Below are 20,612 nucleotides of genomic sequence, written 5' to 3'. Positions count from 1 at the left end.
CGAGGGCCGCGGAGTGCGGGGGCTGAAGCGGGGTTCGAGCCGGCGGAAGCTAGGAGAGGCCGAGCTTGGGCAGAGATGTCGTTACACCCACTCACGTGGCGCCTGTGTGAAAGGACAAGTGCGCTCCAACATTTAGGGACAGTCCTGTCACTTCGGCATAAATCCTCGCGCCCATCTCTCCCTGAATTACAAAAACCGAAACAACTAGCCAGCTTTTAGGCTGAATGCTAAAACTTCCCGGTGCCCGGGATCAGCGGGAGCCCGTGCGCCCTGGGCGCAGCCTAACCGGGCACTGGTCCCCGGGTCCCACCAGGCAAGCTCACTGACCGGCTCACGGGGCAGAGACGCCCGGGGGACAAAGCGTCCAGAGCGGATTCCCGCGTCCGGCTTGGGTCGGGCTTCCCGGGGCGGGGGGAAAGAGGGGTTTAGGGGCAGCGGCGTGGTCGAGGCGGGGGTGGGGGGACGGGAGGGGAAAGGACGGGAGAGAAGAAAAGGGAAGGGGGCAGGAGGGGAGGGGACAGGAGAGAAGGGAACGGGAGGACAGGGGAGGGGGCGGGAGAGGAGGAGAGGGAAGGGGACAGGAGGACAGGGGAGGGGACAAAAGGGGAGGGGGCGAGAGAGGAGGGGAGGAGACGGGACGGGAGGAGAGGGGAGGGGACAGGAGGACAGGGGAGGGGAGGGGAGGGGAGAGGACAGGAGGGGAAGGGGCGAGAGAGGAGGGGAGGGCACGGGACAGGAGGAGAGGGGAGGGCTCGGGAAGGGAGACCGGGACACGCCCAGCCCGCCCGGCCCGGCCCCGCCCCCGGCCCGCGGTCTGGTCCCAGTCCCGAACTCTCCGCCCGCAGAGCGCACAGCCTACAGCCCGCTGCCCGCAGGCTCCGCTCGGTCGGCGGGAAGCCGGAGCGCGCCCGGCCCAGCCCAGCCCGCCCTCGGCCGCGGGGCGCCTTCCTCGGGAGCAGCGGTACCTCGCCGGCTCGGGACAATGGGGCCGCGGCGCCTGCTGCTGCTGCTGGCCGCCGGCCTCAGCCTGTGCGGCCCGCTCCTGGGCGCCCGCCCCCGCGCCCACCGCAAGCCAGGTGAGAACGGCCGGCGCGGCGGCCGGAGGAGGGGCGCCCGGGGGCCGGGTGTGGGGGGGTGCACGGCGCCGCACCCCGTCTCCGTTGGCTCGGGAAGCCAAGCGGACGTTTGATCCGAAGCTTCCATCCCCCCACCCCACACCGCCCCCTTGGTCACATCCTTGCCACCCGCTTCTCGGCACCCCAGCGCCCCTTTGGAAGACGCATCCCGCCTGCCTCGGGGTGCTGGGTAGGGAGGAGGGGGGCTATGCTCCTCAATGGTGGTCATTGTGTAGCCTGTTTCTTGCAAGACCACCTTCATAAAGAAAGGGTTCTATGTTGCCCCGATAACGATTACGGGTGTTTTTGTGTAGAGGACCGTTCCCGCTAAAGTTTTGCACTTGATTTTTTGTTTGGAGTTGTTTTCCTTCTTCTTCTTGCACGTTTTATAGGGGAAAGAAAGTGGTGTTTAAGAAAAAGGGGAGGGGGGAGGCCCGTGGCACATTTGGCAGACAAAGACTAGCAGTCCCCAGCTGAGCCGGTCCCCAGGAGGTGGTCAGGGTTTGAGATATACGTCGATAACACGGAGCCACCGGGTAGTAGCTATTGTTAGGGTCTTTGTTATCCGAAACTCATTTCCTTCTGGGTTAGGGAAGGAGACTCGTCCCCAGAACCAGGCTCCCTCAGACACAGTCAGGTCTCATTCTTTGAGGAATTTCTCATCTGTCGCATGGGGATTTCCTGCCCCCCCCCCCCACACACACCCCGTACCTACCCTACCAATAATGTATTTTTAAGTTTCTGGCTGTTTAACCAATCCGTAAATGAACTGGGTCAATTCATTTGGTCACCTATTTTCTACTTCCTCCGAAGCTAGTCAAAAGAGTTGTTTTTTGAGCCTGTAAAGGCCCTAATTAAAAAGTGGAAACATGGTTTTGAATTTCTTGCTAGCAATAGGATGTCAGAGACTTTCAGCCATGTAGCTGGCGGGTTAATTTGTTGGTTTTGTTATCGGTGCAAGAATGCGCGCTGTATTGCTCCCACACATCGGGATTAAGAGGTGACAAAGACATAGCGTGTGTTTCCTGCTTTCTGTCTTTGCTGGGTGCAAGTTGGAAGGGATGCTACAGAAATATTCAGAGCCCCAGACAGTGGCCCCCAAGGTTAGCTACCACCAGCCAGGCGTCCTGTGGATAGGACAAACCTTATCACCAACTGTGTGGGGGAAGAACTGAAAACGTGCGCCCTGAGATGTGATTTCCCATACCTTCATGTGATTTTTCGGTTTTAGTTTGGAAAAGGCCCCTGAGAGTGCCGATTCTGGGATCTGGGCAGTGCTGGGCACAGGCGTGTGTGCAGATGCCCCATCCACAGCCTCCCTTCCTCAATAGGAGTCCCCCAGGAGGACTGCTGGACGCTTACCTTCTCATGGAAGGGATGGGACATGCCAAGACGGACAGTGCCTGTGTAAACAGAATGACCACTGAACAAACGTTGGCTAATGTGTCTGTCCACACTGGATTCTAGAGGCGTTTGAGAGGCCAAGGAGAAAGAATGATGGAAGAAGAAAAGGAGTGAGTGTTAGGTGCAGAATTCCATATCCAGCTCTGAGCCAGGAGGCTTCCCACCCACATTGTCTCTTCCTACCCTCTCAAAGCACCTTGATTATAAGGTGAGGGTTTATCCCCTTTTGATAACGCTAAGGCCTACTGCCATTGCAAGGTGAAATTATTGAAGTGGGTGCAAGCATTAAATGGGGCCCTGGTCCTTAAAGAGTTTAAACTCACTAAAAATATTGACCAGCAGGGCTGGAGAGATGGCTTAGCAGTTCAAGTGCTTGCCTGCAAAACTAAAGGACCGGGGTTCAATTCCCCAGGACTCACATAAGCCAGATGCACAAGGTGGCGCATGCATCTGTAGTTCATTTGCAGTGGCTGGATGCCCTGGAGCACCTAATCTCTGTCTCTCTCTCTCCAAATAAATAAATAAAAATAAAAATATTTTTAAAATATCAACCAGAACAAGTCAGCTTTGTATTGTCATGGTATGCCAGCAACAGTAAGCCATACCTGACACAAAACACTGTGTTGGGGTCTTCCTGCCACCCAACAACACCTCCCCAACCCTTGACATGCCCTTGCTGAGTGAATTGTCTTACTGCCCCAGACTCCCAACTCTGTGTTAGGAACCCCTTCAGTGTAGCCCTCCCAACCTGTTTCAGCTTTTCTGAGGCATTTGGACTTTCTGTCCCCACTCATCTAGGCATTTCCTGCCTTATCACTTTGTGAGGATCTCCTCTCTCCAGCCAAGATCATGAACTTCCATTCCCCCCACCCCCACCCCCCCCCACCCCCGCCGAAGTTTAGAGCAAATTCACTCCACAGATATTTGTTGAGAAACATGTAAACTCATCAAGCCGTTAATATGCCTTGGGACAGGCACAGTTTAAATGAAATGACTTGTGTTCATTAAAGAGAGCTGGTGCCCAAGAGCAAAAGGTGATGTTTACAATTTTATGAAGATCTAGAGGCTTGCAGGGGCATGGCTGTGCACGCCTTTAGCCCCCGCATTTGATAGGCAGAGGTAGGAGAATCACAGTGAGTTCGAGGCCATCCTGAGACGACATAGTGAATTTCAGATCAGCCTGGGCTAGAGCGAGGCCCTACCTCAAAAAGTTAAAAAAATAAAAATAAAAAAGACCTAGAGGCTTAAAGAGTCAAGAATTACTTGCAGTAACTGGTAGAATGTGTTTGGTGGTATTTCCCTTCCTCTCACACAGTCAAGCCCAGTTCATCAGCAAGGAGTGAAGTGTCCCCCACCTCCCCCACAGATCACCAACCTCTCTGTAGCACCGCCTTTTACACATTGCAGCCCACCCCTCTCCTTCCTCCCCCCCGGGCCAGGTGTATGCTTTCACTGGCTTCTGTCCCCATGCCACTCCTAGCCAGATGGGCCTCCCCCTGCCTCACATGTCCCGTTTGATGAGACTGCTACTGTCTATGAGCATCTGCCATAGCCTGCAGCCAGTGGATGTGGCGCGTGGACGGCCATTCTTATTGCTATCCTTTGGGTAGATGGTGTCCCCACTTTACAGATGAGTATACTGAGACCATCAATGGTCAAGTCACTAGTCTAGTAGAGGTGGGACTGAGACCCTTGACCTCAGGCTAGCCTTTTGTAAATGCAGGCTTCCTGTACCCTAACTGTATCGAAAGGAAGCCATGCCAACTCGGAGCCCCTCTGACAATAAGAGATAAAGAACAAGGTCTGAGCTCTACTGACTCTGCAGCACAGAAAGGTGGCATTCAGTGACAAGACTGTGCACAGACTGTGGTATGCTGCCCTTGTGTTGCTAACACAGGATAAAACTGAACAGAACTAGAACCCTACTCAGGAATAAGATTTTTTTTTTTTTAATAAGATTTTTTTTTTTTCAAGGTAGGGTCTCACCTCTGGCTCAGGTTGACCTGGAATTCACTGTGTATTCTCAGGGTGGCCTCGAACTCACGGCGATCCTCCTACCTCTGCCTCCCGAGTGCTGGGATTAAAGGTGTGCGCCACCACGCCCGGCTAGGAATAAGCTATTTAACTAACTGGCTCTTACCAAATTCTGGCGATCTTGGGCCTAAATCAGAAGACCCAAAGCTGGTTGGAAGCTTTTCCCTACGGTGACCAGAAAGCTCTATGAAGCCTAAAAGTTGGAACTGGCAAGTAATTGTCTCCCACAGTTTTTACTTTTCTCACTCTCTCTCCCTTTCATATTAAATTGGCTTTGTTTTTGTTTTGAAATAGGGTCTCACTCTGTAGCCTAGGTTAGGCTGGAACTCAGTATGTTACCCAGGCTAGCCTCAAACTCACAGTGATCTTCCTGCCTCAGCCTGCCAAGTGCAAGGGCTTCTACATGCGCCTCTTCTGGCTTGCTTTTACTTCATACAGGACACCAAGAGTAGGTTCTTTCCTAATTTGCCCACTCATCCTTCTTTGTGTGAGGATCTTTTCTTTCTTTTCTGTTTTTTTGATGCAGAATCTCACTCTGGCCTGACTGACCTAGAACTCAACTCTGTGGGCAGGCTGGCCTCGAACTCATACCGATCCTCCCACCTCAGCCTCCTGAGAGCTGGAGTTAAATGCATGAGCCCCCATGCCCAGCTTTTGAGGATTTTTTTTTTTTTTTTTTTTTTTTTTGAGGGAATTCCTTCTCAGAATCCTCTCCTGTGGTCTCCACTGGTTGCCTCTACCCTGACCCTTCTCTGGGCATCTTCCCCATCTAGCACAGCTCCGCCCTTCCTGTCTCTGCAGACTACCACGTGCTGTGCATGGACTTGGTCCTTCCCAGCAAAATTGCTTCTTTTGCCAGGCGTAGTGGCGCACGCCTTTAATCCCAGCACTTGGGAGGCAGAGGTAGCAGGATCACTGTGAGTTCGAGGCCACCCTGAGACTACATAGTTAATTCCAGGTCAGCCTGGGCCAGAGTGAGACCTTACCTCGAAACAACAACAACAAAACAACAACAAAAAAAAAACAGCAAAAAAAAAAAAAAAATACTTCTTTTCCAAAACACTTGCTCATTCGTAGAGTGTGCCTTTTTGTTTTCCTTCCCTCGTTCTCTGTCATTTCTCCTGTGTCCGTCACCCTCGCAAACTAGAACTCTGCTGGACCTTGAGCAGAAGGGCCCTGACACGACGCGGTCCCCAGGATGCCGGGTTTCTGCTGCTTTCCTCATTTAGACACCCAAGGCCCCTTTTCTGTAGGAATTCCTGTCTGTATTTTGTTTTGTTTTTAGAGGTAGAATCTCATTCTAGCTCAGGCTGACCTGAAACTCACTCCGTAGTCTCAGGGTGGCCTCGAACTCATGGCAATCCTCCTACCTCTGCCTCCTGAGTGCTGGGATTAAAGGCGTGCGCTGCCATGCCCGCTTCTGTCTGTATATTTTTGTCTGTCGCTCTCTTTTCCCACCCTTCCCTCCTTCCTTCTTCCGCTTCTGTCTGTATATTTTTGTCTGTCGCTCTCTTTTCCCACCCTTCCCTCCTTCCTTCTTTTATTATTTCTTGAAATTGAGATGAAATTCTCAGAACATATAAACAACCACTTTGGGTTAGGAGTCTAGCTCAAGGAGTGCTTGCTTAACCTGCACACATAGAGCCCTGGATTCCATCCCTGGCAGTACATAAACCAGATGTGGTGACACACACCTGTCATCCCAGCATTTGGAAGGTGGAGGCAGAAGGATCATGCATCCAAAGTTATCAAGGGCTACATATCACGTACAGGGTTAGCCTGGGATACATGAGACCCTCTTTAACAAAAACAAACAGTGAATTGTACAATTCTATGTCATTTACCATTTGTTACCTCCAAAAAATACCCCATGCCATTGAACAGTCAGTCCCTAGTTTCCCTCTCCACGCTAAGCCTTAAGAAGCTCCAATTTGCTTTTTGTCTCTACGTTTACCATTCTGGGGACAGCTCTGTTCACTGGGATTCCTGAGCGCCCATGGTCCCCTCCCATCGCAGACACCATCCCAAGGCCGTAATAGCCAGGAGAATGACCTTCCTTTATTCTTTTTTACCATGTTAACTAGAATCAGGGGTCTGCACCTTCGCCATTCAGACTTTCTCATTCCTTGCTTCTTTCCTTCTGCCGTTTCCTCTACCTTATTTCTTCCCAGAGCTGTCTGAGTGAATGACAGTGTAGGCTGGGGGATTTTCTGGTTAAGGGAGCGCTTCCCCAGATATTCTCTCCCTTCGTGATCTTGATATGGTTCTCAGCAAAATCTATGGAAGTTGTGGGAGAGTATTGTTTGTCATTTATTTAGTGGGTTTGGTTTTTTTGTTTGTTTTTTGGCTTTTCTTTTTTTTAACATTTATTTTTTTATTGACGACTTCCATAATTCTAGGCAATAAAGCATGGTAATTCCTCCCCACTCCGCTTTCCCCTTCACAACTTCACTCTCCATATCTCCTCCCTCTCTCAGTCAGTCTCTCTTTTACTTGGATGTCATCATCTTTTCCTCTCATCTGTTTTTGAAACACAGTCCTCCTGCCTCAGCTTCTCAAGGGCTGGCCATGCCATCCTTACAGCCTGTGCATTACTTATGTACTTTCAAAAGTAACCATGAAGAAGAGGAAAAATCATGACATCAAAATAAAAGAGAGACTGAAAAGGGGAGGGGATATGATGGAGAGTGGAATTTCACAGGGGAAAGTGGGGGGGGGCGGGGAAGGGTATTACCATGAGATATTTTTTATAATCATGGAAGTTGTTAATAAAAATTTGGGGAAAAAAAAAAAGTAACCATGAGCTGGGCGTGGTGGTACACGCCTTTCATCCCAGCACTCAGGAGGCAGAGGTAGGAGGATCACTGTGAGTTCGAGGCCTCCCTGAGACTCTGGAGTGAATTCCAGTTCAGCTGGGGCAAGAGCAAGACCCTACCTCAGGAGGTGAGGGGGGGGGGAATAACCACTTGAAATGACAGGACTGGCCTACAGTTTTCACTCGGAAGCAAATTGAACAAATGTGTGTAGCTCTAGGAAAGGACATTCTATAATGTGTATTTCAAGTTTGTGACATATTAGATGTCAGCCAGACTTCTAACACTGCAGACAGGTGCCGACTGGCATTTTCTGCTAAGCAGCAGTAAGAAGTGCAAATCTTCTTTACGGCGTGGCACGGTGGGAGCGCGGGCAGCAGTGTGCACGCACACCCATTGTGTACGTAGACCGAAGCGGCAGCTCGCTAAACAGCCCTCGCTTCTCTTCCACTCGCTGTACATCCGGGCGTCTCGTTGTAAGCATCTCATTGCAGCCCTCGCTTCCCAGACGTGCTGCTTGTGAGTTTCTATCGAAGCCAGAACTTATTCAATGAGTTCAAATTCAAAAACTACCGGAGTGGCTGGGAGTAGAGACAGCTGGAGGTGGGGGCGCGGAGGACTTGGGGATCCTTAAGTGCCCTGATTGAATTGGTCTTTGTTTTCTCTTGCTGAATGGTCGGTGTGAGACGCAGCTTTCCTGAGACAGGAACTCAGGGATGTGGCTGCTGGGCAGTCGCGCTGGCCTGGAGGGATGGGGCAAGTCTGGGAGGCCCGTCTCCTAACTACAATGCCCTGCTCCTGCCTCTGGGCACCCCTAGCCGGGGCTTCCCTTACTTTTTATTTGTGTGTCCCTGAGCCTTGGGAACATCACTATGACTTCTGAGCTATATGCTTCCCCTTAGGCCTGCCTGTGTGTGTGGGAGAGAGGCAGCCCCCAGGGAGTAGCAGTCCGGGCTTGGCTTATTCTACTTTGAACTTTTCTTTTTTTTTTTTTTAAGAAATAATGAGCTGGACGTGTTGGTGTACATCTCTAATCCCAGCACTCAGGAGGTTAAGGCTGGAGGATCACAGGTTAGAGGTCAACCTGTCCTACCTACATAGGAAGGCCCTGTCTCCAAAGAAAAAAAGAAGTAAATAAACAAATTTTTAAAAAAAGGATGTTTCAGTGTGGTCAAAGAGGATGAGCTTAGGAGCTCGGCAGATGTAGGTTCAAGCCCCTGTCTTCTCCATGTACTGGCTGTGTGGTTTTAGCATTGGTTGCTTAGCCTGTCTGCGTCTCCATGATGGCACTTGTGAAATGAGGGTTATAACACTGCGCTTACAGAAATGACAGAGTTGGGCTGGAGAGATGGCTTAGTGGTTAATGCATTTGCCTGTGAAACCAAAGGACCTAAGTTCGATTCCCCAGGACCCATGTAAGCCAAACACACAAAGGGCACATAGGTCTAGAGTTTGTTTGAAATGACAACAGGCCCTGGCGTACTCATTCTCTCTGTCGCCTCTTCTCTTCTCTTCTCTCTCTCACTCTCTCTCCTTGCAAATAAATAAATAAAATTAAAAAAAAAAAATAGAAGCCGGGCATGGTGGCACATGCCTTTAATCCCAGCACTTGGGAAGCAGAGGTAGGAGGATCGCCTTGAGTTCAAGGCCACCCTGAGACTGCATAGTGAATTCCAGGTCAGCCTGGGCTAGAATGAGACCCTACCTTGAAAAAAACCATAAATAAATAAATAAATAGTAGAGTTGAGTGAGATAAGGCAAGCAGAGTGCTTGGTGCTTAGTAGGTATCTAACAAAAGTGAATGTTTTGCACATAGCAATTACTTCCTATTCCAGAAAAGCCTGTAGAAACTTGATACCGAGTGACTTGCTCGCATAGAAAGCTGTGTTCACATGGACGCTCTAGAGCCTCTCCTTCAGAACTTAGGCACAAGAAACAAACACAAGCCGGGGAGACGGCTTAGTAATTAAAGGCACTTGCTTGCAAGCTTGCAAATCTGTGTTCGGTCCTCCTCGGCGCCCTTGAAGAGCCTGACACAAAGTGAGTGAGCGGCTCATGCATCTGTAATCCCTACGCACCTAATGCAGTGGGAGACAGAGCCAGGAGAATCCCAAAGCTCACAAGCAGTGATGGCAAAAGAGAACCTGCCTCAAGGAGCTGGGTGAACGGGCTGGAGAGATGGCTCAACGGTTAAGGCACTCGTCGTGAGTTCAAGGCCACCTTGAGACTACATAGTGAATTCTAGTTCCACCTGGGCTAGAGTATGACTATACCTCAAAAACCAAACCAAAACAAAAATATTTTAAAAATAAAAGCTGGGCATGGTGGTGCATGCCTTCAATCCTAGCACTGGGGAGGCAGATGTAGGAGGATCGCCATGAGTCCAAGGCCACCCTGAAACTACAGAGTGAACTCCAGGTCAGCCTGGACTAGAGTGAGACCCTACCTGGAAAAACAAACAAAAAAGTTAAAAATAAAGGAAGGTGGGTGGAGAAGAGAAACACCTCGGGGTTGTCCTCTAACTCACTCCCACACACACCACCACACATAAATAAATAAAAGCACTTACCCTGAGTTTCTAGTAGCAAGTAAAGATTATAAAATATTTGTTTTGCTTTTAATTTTTTTTATTATAGGAGCTGTCAAGTATATGCAAAAAAAAAAAGGATAGTTAATCCCCATGCCCCATCATCTAGTTTCAACATTATTTACATGTGAGTAATTTTATTTCACCATATAGTCTTGCTGTATTCCTCAACTGGAGAATTTTAAAGGAAACTTCAGGCATCATCTCATTTTACTCGTAAATATATCAGCATATAATCCAGAGATAAGAACTCTTTTCCTTTCATAAGCCCAGTATCATTAGCACAACATAAAGAATAAATATTTCCTGAATATTAGTTAATAGTCAATGTGGGCTCAATTTTTTCCAAATGGGCTCATAAATTCCTGTTGCTGAGTCCTTTGTGTAAACCAAGGAAGATCCCCTTGAAAACTGCCTTCCCCCTTTCAATCCAAAAGCCCCCTCATCCCCTTTTATTGTGCAGTGCTGGTGGTCAAACCCAGAGATCCCATATCTGCACCCCCTTTTATTGCTGTTTAGCAAAGAAACGGGCCATATATCTTAAAGACTTTGTCACATATTGGATCTGACCAACTGCAGCTTGAGTTCCGGGATCTAAACAGGTGTGAAGTATTTGGGATCATTTCCGTCATGATTCGTTTCATGATCAAATTTCCTCACCTGTGGCCAGTGGGAGCCTTTCAGATGGACACCACAGTCTTTTTAAAAATATATTTTTTATTTATTTATTTGAGAGAGAACAAAGCAGAGAGAGAGAAAGAATGAATAGACACATCAGGGCTTCTAGCCACTGCAAACGAATTCCAAATGCATGCGCTCCCTTGTTTATCTGGATTACGTCCTTTGGCTTTGCAGGCAAACGCCTTAACTGCTAAGCCATCTCTCCAGCCCAACACCACAGTCTTTTTGACCTAAGCCTCTTTGAAGATGTTCACGGCTCATTTTAGGCACTTCCTGTCCCAGATCTGAAGGCAGCTCTTTCTTGTAGGGCACTGGTTCTTCATGAGAACATGGTGTGTGTTTGAGTTGGAAAGACTGCGGCATTCCAGCGGGCTGCTGTGCCCTACTTAATAGTACTTTTCTTTATTTTTATTTTTATTTATTTATTTGAGAGCACCAGAGAGAGAAAGAGGCAGAGAGAGAGAGAGAATGGGCACACCAGGGCCTCCAGCCACTGCAAATGAACTCCAGACACGTGCGCCCCCTTGTGCATCTGACTAACGTGGGTCCTGGGGAACCGAGCCTCGAACCGGGGTCCTTAGGCTTCACAGGCAAGCACTTAACCGCTAAGCCATCTCTCCAGCCCGACAGTACTTTTCTTTCATGCTCCTGTCATCCATCCTCCTTCTGTTCATCCCCTTAGCCTGTGAAGTACAAGCCACAGCCAACCTCTTGTGTCCTTGGACTCCAGTCTGGCTGATTCCCCAAAGTGTGAGCCCTGGGGCAGGACACTGAGTCACAGCTGAGGCCTCTGGCATGGTGTACATCCTAGGATCGATCGGGATGTGAAAAGAGTCACCCCTCTGCTTCCAGCCAGATCTCAGCAAATTTAGAAAAGCCACATGACCTGTCTCACTATTTCAGGTCTCCAGAGTTAGTCTGTATTTAAGCTAAATTAGTCCAAACCCCTCTGGGGTATTACCCATACGATATGTTAAGTGAACCTTAGGTAAGCAGTCTGTGGGACAAAGCTTAACCATGAAAAGACTCTTGGCCGGCTGACATTTTCTCCTTTACCTCTGAGCCGTGCCGGCAGTGTGGGGAAGTTCAGAGGAGCAAACTCGGATTCAGCCTGAGGGTTTTGAGCTAGTTGGAAATATTTCTTCACCTTGCTTGGTTGGAGTATTTGTATAATGCTGATTTATACCCCTTTTAAAAATATGCTTTTGAGCTGGAGAGATGGTTTAGCCATTAAGGCACTTGCCTGCGGAGCCTAAGGACTCAGGTTTGATTCCCACATAAGTAAGATGCACAAGGTGGCGCATGTGTCTGGAGTTCGTCTGCAGTAGCTAGAGGCCCTGGAGTGCCCATATTCCCCCCCCACACTTCTCTCTCATAAATAAATAAATATTTTAAAAATTAACAAAAATATGCTGGGTGTGGTGGTACACACCTTTAATCCTAGCGCTTGGCAGGCAGACAAGACCACTCTGAGGTGACATAGTGAATTCCAGGTTAGCCTGGGCTAGAGTGCGACCCTACCTTGAAAAGCCAAAACAAAACTATATATATATATATATATATATATATATATATATGATATATTTTATATATATATATGATATATTTTACTGGTATTCTTTAATTTCGCACCCACAGAAAAAGATACTATCACATCTGCAGTGACAAGAAATCATAAGGCCTTAGGCAGTGATACTTAATCAAGGGATTATGCATTCTTCCTGGTTCCAGCAGGTAAATAGTATGTGTTTCCATAGATATAATGTCATAAATATTGTGCTTCTCAAAAAGAGCCAGCCAGGAAAGACACTGTGGAAAACAAATACTGGTGGTCAAAGTACTAAAACCAAGTTGTGACAGTTTTATTTGGACACCATCTAGGATAAAAGAGAGAGAGAGAGAGAGAGAGAGAGAAAAGGAAAGAAGAAAAGAAAAGAAACAGCTTAGCTGGCTCCCCAAGTTTCTCTCAGGTCACCTCTGGATTCGTACTAGCGCCCGCCGTGTTTGTGAGTTCCTTCCCCTTGGCATCACCAAAAACCTCCGTCTGAGCTGACTCATGAAGCAGATCAGAGAATCACCGTTCATGAAGGTTCTTCCATGTCAGCCTATTTTTAATTTTTTTTTCTTTGCAAGCAGAGAGAGAGAGAGAGAGAAGGGAGACAGAGAATAGACACACCAGGGCCTCTAGCAGCTGCAAATGAACTCCAGATGCAGGTGCTACTTTGCGTGTCTGGCTTTATGTGGGTACTGGGGAGTCAAACCCAGGTCATTAGGCTTTGCAGGCAAGCGCCATAACCACTAAGCCATCTCTCCAGTCCTAGGTCGGCATTTTTATAGATATGTGTTTGTGAGGTTGAAGTGCCAGAACCCACTCATTCTTTCCTTCAGCTCCCGTACATTCCTGGTGACCATGAGGAGAGTTTCACATTCCACTGGGACTGTCTGATGTCAAGCCCTGCGTGACTGACCCAGTAAATCATAAACACTTCTGGAACAGGATGTAAATTTACGATTTGACTGACAGGTCTGACAGCCAAGCTAGATAGTATATGTCCCTTGTAGGAGTACAGAATTAAACATTGCTAAATAGAAGGACAATAGGAGCCTATATCCATTTCAGTTCAAAGTAGTTGAGTGAACAGCTGTAAAAGCATGCTATATGGAAGTGGGAGGGAAAGGACAGTAAGACTTTCGTACATCACTTAGTTTTTACAGTTTCCAAAGGGAATGTAAGGGACTTTTCACCTGGGCAGCTCAGTTGCTAGATTTGTAGGCCAGATAGGCACTCAAACCCCTTTTAATGTTTCTACACTGAGTTCATAACTCCTGGCACAGCCGGTCTTAGAAGGCAATATGTAGTAAGTGATTTAAGGAGACCTGCTTGTGGGGAGATGGCCCAACTGGTAAAGTGCTTGCAACCCAAGCAAGCATGGGGAGCTGTGCTCCCTCGTACCCACGGAAAATGCGAGAAGATCCCCTAGGACACGCTGGCCAGCTAGTCCAGCAGAGCCAAAGAGCACTAGGTCCCGCAAGAGACCCTGTTGCAAAATAGTTAATAATAATAATAATAACGTGGAGCGCAATTGGGGAAAACACTCACCGGAGACCTCTGGCCTCTGTCTGCACACACACGTGCACACACATGCAAACATGCATACCCACATGGTCACACACCCTACACATAACATATAAAACAAGAAGAACCTGCCCCAGGCAGCTCTGTACCGGAGATTTGGAGATTAAAAGAAACACTTCTGAGCTGGAGGGATAGATATCTTAGCGGTTAAGGTGCTTGTTTGCAAAGCCAAAGGTTTGATTCCCCAGGACCCACGTAAGCCAGATGCACAAGGTGGCGCATGCTATCTTTTTTTTTTTTATTGGCAACATTTGTATGTATGTATGTATACAAAATGTTTTGAAATATGTATACAAAGTAATTACCATATGATTATATGCCATATTTGCTTTTTTGTGGTGAAAACACCTTAAAGTCTATTCTCAGAAAATTTCACATGTACAATGCATTGTTATTGACTACAGTTACCATGTTGTACAATAGGTATTTTGGAGCTATTTTTCCTATCCACCTGAAATTTATATAGGTTAAGGGCTCAGTCCCATAAGACAGACCCCACCTCAGAGGGTCATCTCAAGCAGGGGCCTTCAGAATCTCTGAAACTGGCTATGTGTCAGGGGTTCCCTTGTCTTCTCAGATCCAGTTAACCCAGTAGAGTGGCTTCTGTTCCCAATTTATCATAAAGGTCATTACAACGGATGCTGATGGGCAGCCAGGTGGAAAAGTGGCTTACGGCAAGGTGTGCAGGAAGGGACGGGAGACTTCCTGCCCTCTGTCATGCCAGGGTCTTTCCTCTGACCTGGCTTTCATTCTGAACCTATCGGGGGGCCACTGGGAACACCAGTCAACTCAGTACCATACCAAAAACAAAAAACATCTTATCACCCTAGAGATGACAAGAATCTTAGCCATATGCCAGGAATGAGACAAGAACCAAATATCGATTTCACATTTTCACAGACATGACTTTGGCCGTGTCTCAAGCTAAAAGTCACTGAAAAGCAAGGCCCTGTACCATTCTTTCTTCCAAGATTCATCCCTCCCCACTTCTACCCTCCAAGATTCACCCCTCTTCTGACGTGCCCTCCCCTTCTACCATCCTGGGAACCTAACGCCTTCAGGCCATTGATGTAGTAGTGAAGGGGGGGTTCAGAATCTATAATTTTTATTTAATAGGTGGTTTGCTCTGGTGGGTTCCTACCAGAACAGCCCACATTCTTATTACATCATGCCTCTCTGTAAGTCAGTGCTTGCAGATAAACAAAACCAGAAGTCTGAAATGCCACTGTACTTGTCCAGCCAAGTTTTAACTCCTGTAATGTCCCTCGAAGAGACCCACAGCAGAAATCTTGCCCCTCGTCCTCTGTGGTTCTGGATTGCCTCACCTCAGCTTCCTAATGCCCAGCAAAGGGTTCTTGGTCCCTGTCTCCTCAATGACAAAATTTTAGCAGCACTCTTTGCCAGTCAAAGCTAACTGAACTTGGAGGGTGTTTTTACTTTTCTCTGATGAACACTTCCAGGTGGTTGTCGGGATGGAAGGTGGTGATAAAGATGGATGAAACCGGCCCTTTCTTTGGCTCTCTGGTTGATACTTCAAAGATACCTGGTTGACCAGACACACACCTTGAGACATTTAGCATTCTAGAACCAAGCCAGGTCTATGGTAGGATGTTCATAGCCAAGAACATCTCCCTTGCTTTACAAGGATGCAGTTTGATAATTAAGGTGATAGGTGTCATGTTTGTTATGTTAGACGATAGCCTGAGTGTCCTTGGTCTGGAGAGATCTAGGGCATTCTCCTATGAAAGCAACCCAAATATCACAGAGGAAACTATGCCATGAAGGCTGTAGTCATAGAATCAAGGAATCCTGGGTCCTATTCTGAATACGCCGCGTGCCCTGTGACCTCTGTCAATTCCCCTCTGCTTTCCATGTGGATTTTTTTTAAATTTTTTTATTTATTTATTTGAGAGCGACAGACACAGAGAGGACAGATAGAGGGAGAGAGAGAGAGAATGGGCGCGCCAGGGCTTCCAGCCTCTGCAAACGAACTCCAGACGCATGCGCCCCCTTGTGCATCTGGCTAACGTGGGACCTGGGGAACCGAGCCTCGAACCGGGGTCCTTAGGCTTCACAGGCAAGCGTTTAACTGCTAAGCCATCTCTCCAGCCCTCCATGTGGATTTTTGACCTGCTCTTGTTTCCTGTCTGGGCTGGTTCACCCCTCCTTAGGCAACCTGGTGGTTCCCCGCTCCCGGGAGGTCACCATGATGCCGAACTTAGTGCAGACTCTCGATCAGCATAGCTCACTGCAGCCCAGAATTCCTGGACTCAAGCGATCCTCCCTCCTCAACCTCCCGAGTAGCCGGGACTACAGGCACGCGCCACCGAGCCCGGCGTCCACATGGATTTTTCCATTGGGAGGAGTGGGTTTCTCAAGATGGTGCAAATGAGCTGAGGCAGAAAGAGACGTCATGGAAGCTGGGGGTGACTGTATGTGTAGACAGTGGGTGGCTGCGCATTCCCTGAGGTCTGCAGGGAAGTGTCTCACTCACCTTTGCCTCTTTGAAGAGCAGAGTTGGGAGGTTGGTTTGTATCCAAACAGAATATTGCACAATACTCGGAGTTATTTTATTTGCACTGAAGTTTGTTATCCAAGTGTGCATGGCCAGATCTTTTCCTCCCACTCCCCTAAGGAGACAGCCACAAACAAACAGGAGGAATGTGTCCCCTCTACTAGTCTCTTTGGCCTTTTTGAATTCATTCACCTTTTTCACTTTCTTTGTTTTTGCAGAGCCCAAAGTAACAAATGCTACCGTGAACCCGCGGTCATTTTTCCTCCAGAATCCCAGCGATCATAGATTTGAGCTAGTGCCGTGGGGAGAAACGGAGGAGAAAAATAAGAGCAGCATGTTCACCGAAGGCAGATTGATCTCCTTCAATGGAAGCCATGCCCTTCAAAAACTGGCCCCTCCATTCATTTCCGAAGACGCCTCTGCGTATCTGACCAGCCCCTGGCTGACCCTCTTTGTTCCCTCCGTTTACACGTGCGTGTTCATAGTCAGCCTGCCCCTGAACATCCTGGCCATCGCCGTGTTCATCTTCAAGATGAAGGTCAAGAAGCCCGCGGTGGTGTACATGCTGCACCTGGCCACGGCCGACGTGCTCTTCGTGTCCGCGCTGCCCTTCAAGATCAGCTATTACTTTGCGGGCAGCGACTGGCGCTTCGGCTCCGCCATGTGTCGCTTCGTCACTGCCGCGTTCTACTGTAACATGTACGCCTCCATCATGCTCATGACCGTCATAAGCATCGACCGCTTCCTGGCCGTGGTGTACCCCATCCGCTCCCTGTCCTGGCGCTCTCTGGGCCGAGCGTCCTTCACGTGCCTGGCCATCTGGGCGATGGCCATCGCGGGCGTCGTGCCTCTTCTGCTCAAAGAGCAAACCACCCAGGTCCCGGGGCTCAACATCACCACCTGTCATGACGTCCTCAATGGAACCCTGCTCGAAGGCTTTTATGCCTTCTACTTCTCGGCCTTCTCGGCCATCTTCTTTTTTGTGCCGTTGACCATCTCCACAGTCTGCTACGTGTCTATCATTAGATGCCTCAGCTCCTCGGCGGTTACCAACAGGAACAACAAGTCCCGGGCCTTATTCTTGTCTGCGGCTGTCTTCTGTATCTTCCTCGTCTGCTTTGGACCCACCAACGTCCTCCTGATGATGCACTACCTGTTCCTGTCCTACAGCCCTGCCACCGAGGCCACCTACTTTGCTTACCTTCTCTGCGTCTGCATCAGCAGCGTGAGCTGTTGCATCGACCCCTTGATTTACTACTACGCCTCCTCTGAGTGCCAGAGGCATCTCTACGGCATCCTATGCGGCAAAGAAAGTTCAGATCCCAATAGTTACAACAGCAGCGGCCAGCTGGTGGCAAGTAAGATGGATTCCTGCTCTAGTCACATGAATAACAGCATATACAAAAAGCTGCTAGCTTAGGACAAGGGGCTGGTGGCAGGTTACCAAGAAAAGGTTTTAAAAGTAGATGGGCAAGGACTTGCCCGTCCCTGGCAGAGACTATTTACTTCACCACTCAAAGCAACATACTGTCAGATTTGCATGCTTGCTTCGTGCGAGAGCCATTGAGCATATGTATTGCTTAATTACCAGAAAAAGTAACCGGGGTAGAAGATGAGGCTATTTCAAGGGAGTGTTGCCACTGCTACACTAGTAGCTGAACGTCACTCTTATATATCTACGTGACTTAAATATATGTTTGTTGTATGCACATACGTGTATTATTTGCAGTACAGTATGGAATAGGCACTTTGGCACCCTCTCATTTTCCCCCCCTAGCAATTAGAGAAACAGGCTAGTTCTTTGATGTAATGTACAAGGTCTAGGATGGTGGAGTTTAGCACTGTGCAAATCAGATGTCCAGGTGAGCTAGAGAAGGATACCATAATTCAAGCTTAAACAGCTTTTGGAAGTACATTCTGCAGTTACACGAAGCAGTGTTTAAGCGATGGAAGGATGAGATACTTACAGTGTGTGTAGATAAAGATCTCGTGCCTTTCATTTTAAATATATCATAGTTCAAAAATTATCAAAGCAGTTGGAAAGCTCACTTTCGCATGGATAGCATTTTGTACACGTTGCACACTGAATACATAAGACCCACCAGGAGCATAGATTGCCTTTCAAAGCAGCAAACTCTGCGAGCTGCATGCATCCACCCGCATGGAGGTCTCCACGCAGCAGATACAGGGCAGAGCTGGTCTTAACCCTCCAGCCGAGCCTCTCAGAGAGAGGGACTCTGGGACTACCATTCCCCCTATCACCCTGGTACTCCCAAGGTTTGAACCGATCGCATCTACTGGACTTTACAAAGCAGGATGTGATGTCCTGAGAGGCAATAACTATGAAAGATGTCTGTTCATCTTAGGTACAGAAAACAAACACATGTTCACATCCAGTCCTGCAAGGCTGGCTCTTGCGTGGACACACCTATGTGCCCCTGGGCACACTCTGGTGGGTGCTGGATCCTTGGACTGAAGTAAGACTGAGTCTTGCCCTGGTCCTAGCAAAGCAGATAGCTAGCATATAGAACGTGATGTGTGTGTGGTAAATTTGCATGTTACATATTAAAAAAAAAACTGGTTTTAGCCACACATCACCAAATGTATTACCTATAAGCAAGACCCCATCAGTTAAAGAATTTTGACTATTTAGGGCTTTGCTTCCAGTTGTGATAGCTTAACACTATATGGGATGTATATTTTTATTTTTAAAAAGCCCTTGACTCTACAACTATTCAGAATTATTTATTTATAAAAGTTTTGTTCAAAATTACTCAAAGGTTTCTTTTAATAATCATGTAGCTGGACATGCACGCCTTTAATCCCAGCACTCGGGAGGCTGAGATAGGAAAAGAATTTGAGGCCAGCCTAAAACTACATACTGAATTCCTGGTCTAGAGTGAGACCCTACCTCAGAAAAAGAAAACCAAAAAAAAAAAAAAAAAGATCATCAATTAGATAAAAATAACAGAATAAAATATAATTGAGGTTGAAATCTAGGGAAATTATTCTGTATATTCATTTGCTTTCCTTAAGAGTTAATGAAAGTTGGGCTGGAGAGATGGCTTAGCGGTTAAGCGCTTGCCTGTGAAGCCTAAGGACCCCGGTTCGAGGCTCGGTTCCCCAGGCCCCACGTTAGCCAGATGCACAAGGGGGCGCACGCGTCTGGAATTCGTTTGCAGAGGCTGGAAGCCCTGACGCGCCCATTCTCTCTCCCTCTATCTGTCTTTCTCTCTGTGTCTGTCACTCTCAAATAAAAATAAATAAAAAAAGAGTTAATGAAAGTTAATAAAATTGTGCGTTTGACAAGCATTTTAAAAATTAGGTTGAGGGGCTGGAGAGATGGCTTAGTGTTTAAGGTGCTTACCCATGAATCCTAAGGACCCAGGTTCAATTTCCCAGGACCCACATAAGCTAGATGAACAAGGTGGTGCATGTGTCTGGAGCTCATTTGCAGTGGCTAGAGTCCCTGGTATGCCCCTTCTCTTTGTCTCTCTCTCTCTCTCTCTCCAATAAATAAATAAATAAAATATTTTTAAAAATTAAGTTGAGGGCTGCAGAGATGGCTTAGCAGTTAAGGCGCATGCCTGTGAAGCCTAAGGACCCCGGTTTGATTCTCCAAGTCCCACATTAGCCAGATGCACAAGGGGACACATGCATCTGGAGTTCATTTGTAGTGGCTAGAGGCCCAGGCGTGCCCACTCTCCCCTTCTCTCTCTCCCTCTCTCTGTCTCAAATAAATAAATAAAAATAAAAATCTTTAGAAAAAAATGAAAAAAGTTAGGTTGAAATCTCCTTTTTCTGATTAGAGAAAACGATGGCATTTTAAACAAAAGAAAGTAGAAAATTGCAAATTAAACATTTATTTACAATAACAAGGTATTTCCAGATGTCACAGAATAACTTCCATCAAAGTAACATAACTGTAAGTAGAAGCTAGCTCTGATGTTATTGGTTTAGTTACGGTGTTATTTTATCTAAGGCAGTGACTCACTGTCATTTTCATTCAGTCTGTACATACTAAAATACTAATGACTTAACATGACTATTATTGCTGTACTTATGAAATGTTTCACTGTTTTATATTCACTTCCTTTTTTTTAAAAAAAATACTATGTAACATATTAATAAACATGAATATTTGCTTGGCATCTGTTTAAAATAGATTGTCATTGTGAGCCTTGTAAGAATGGCACATTTTAAGGGTGTTGCAGTCAGGTTCGCATTGCTGGTAGAAATCACCCAACCAAGGGCAGCTTATGGGGGGAAAAAAGGTTGATATTGGCTTACAAGCTCAAGGGGAATCTCCATGATGGCAGGGGAAAAC

At 47.6% G+C, this 20,612-nt stretch overlaps 1 protein-coding gene across 1 annotated transcript; it reads left to right on the top strand.

Annotated features, from left to right (window-relative positions):
- Positions 1–982: 982 nt before the first annotated feature.
- Positions 983–19,717, top strand: F2r (coagulation factor II thrombin receptor). The gene is made up of 2 exons (XM_045134412.1): positions 983–1,076; positions 16,504–19,717. The coding sequence occupies exons 1-2, from the start codon at positions 983–985 to the stop codon at positions 17,703–17,705; spliced, it is 1,296 nt and encodes a 431-aa protein (XP_044990347.1). The 3' UTR covers positions 17,706–19,717.
- The last annotated feature ends 895 nt before the right edge of the window (positions 19,718–20,612 follow it).

Source organism: Jaculus jaculus, chromosome 14 (genome assembly GCF_020740685.1).
Source record: "Jaculus jaculus isolate mJacJac1 chromosome 14, mJacJac1.mat.Y.cur, whole genome shotgun sequence".
In the NCBI taxonomy this organism is placed as follows: domain Eukaryota; kingdom Metazoa; phylum Chordata; class Mammalia; order Rodentia; family Dipodidae; genus Jaculus; species Jaculus jaculus.
This window is presented reverse-complemented; position numbering and strand designations above follow the sequence as displayed.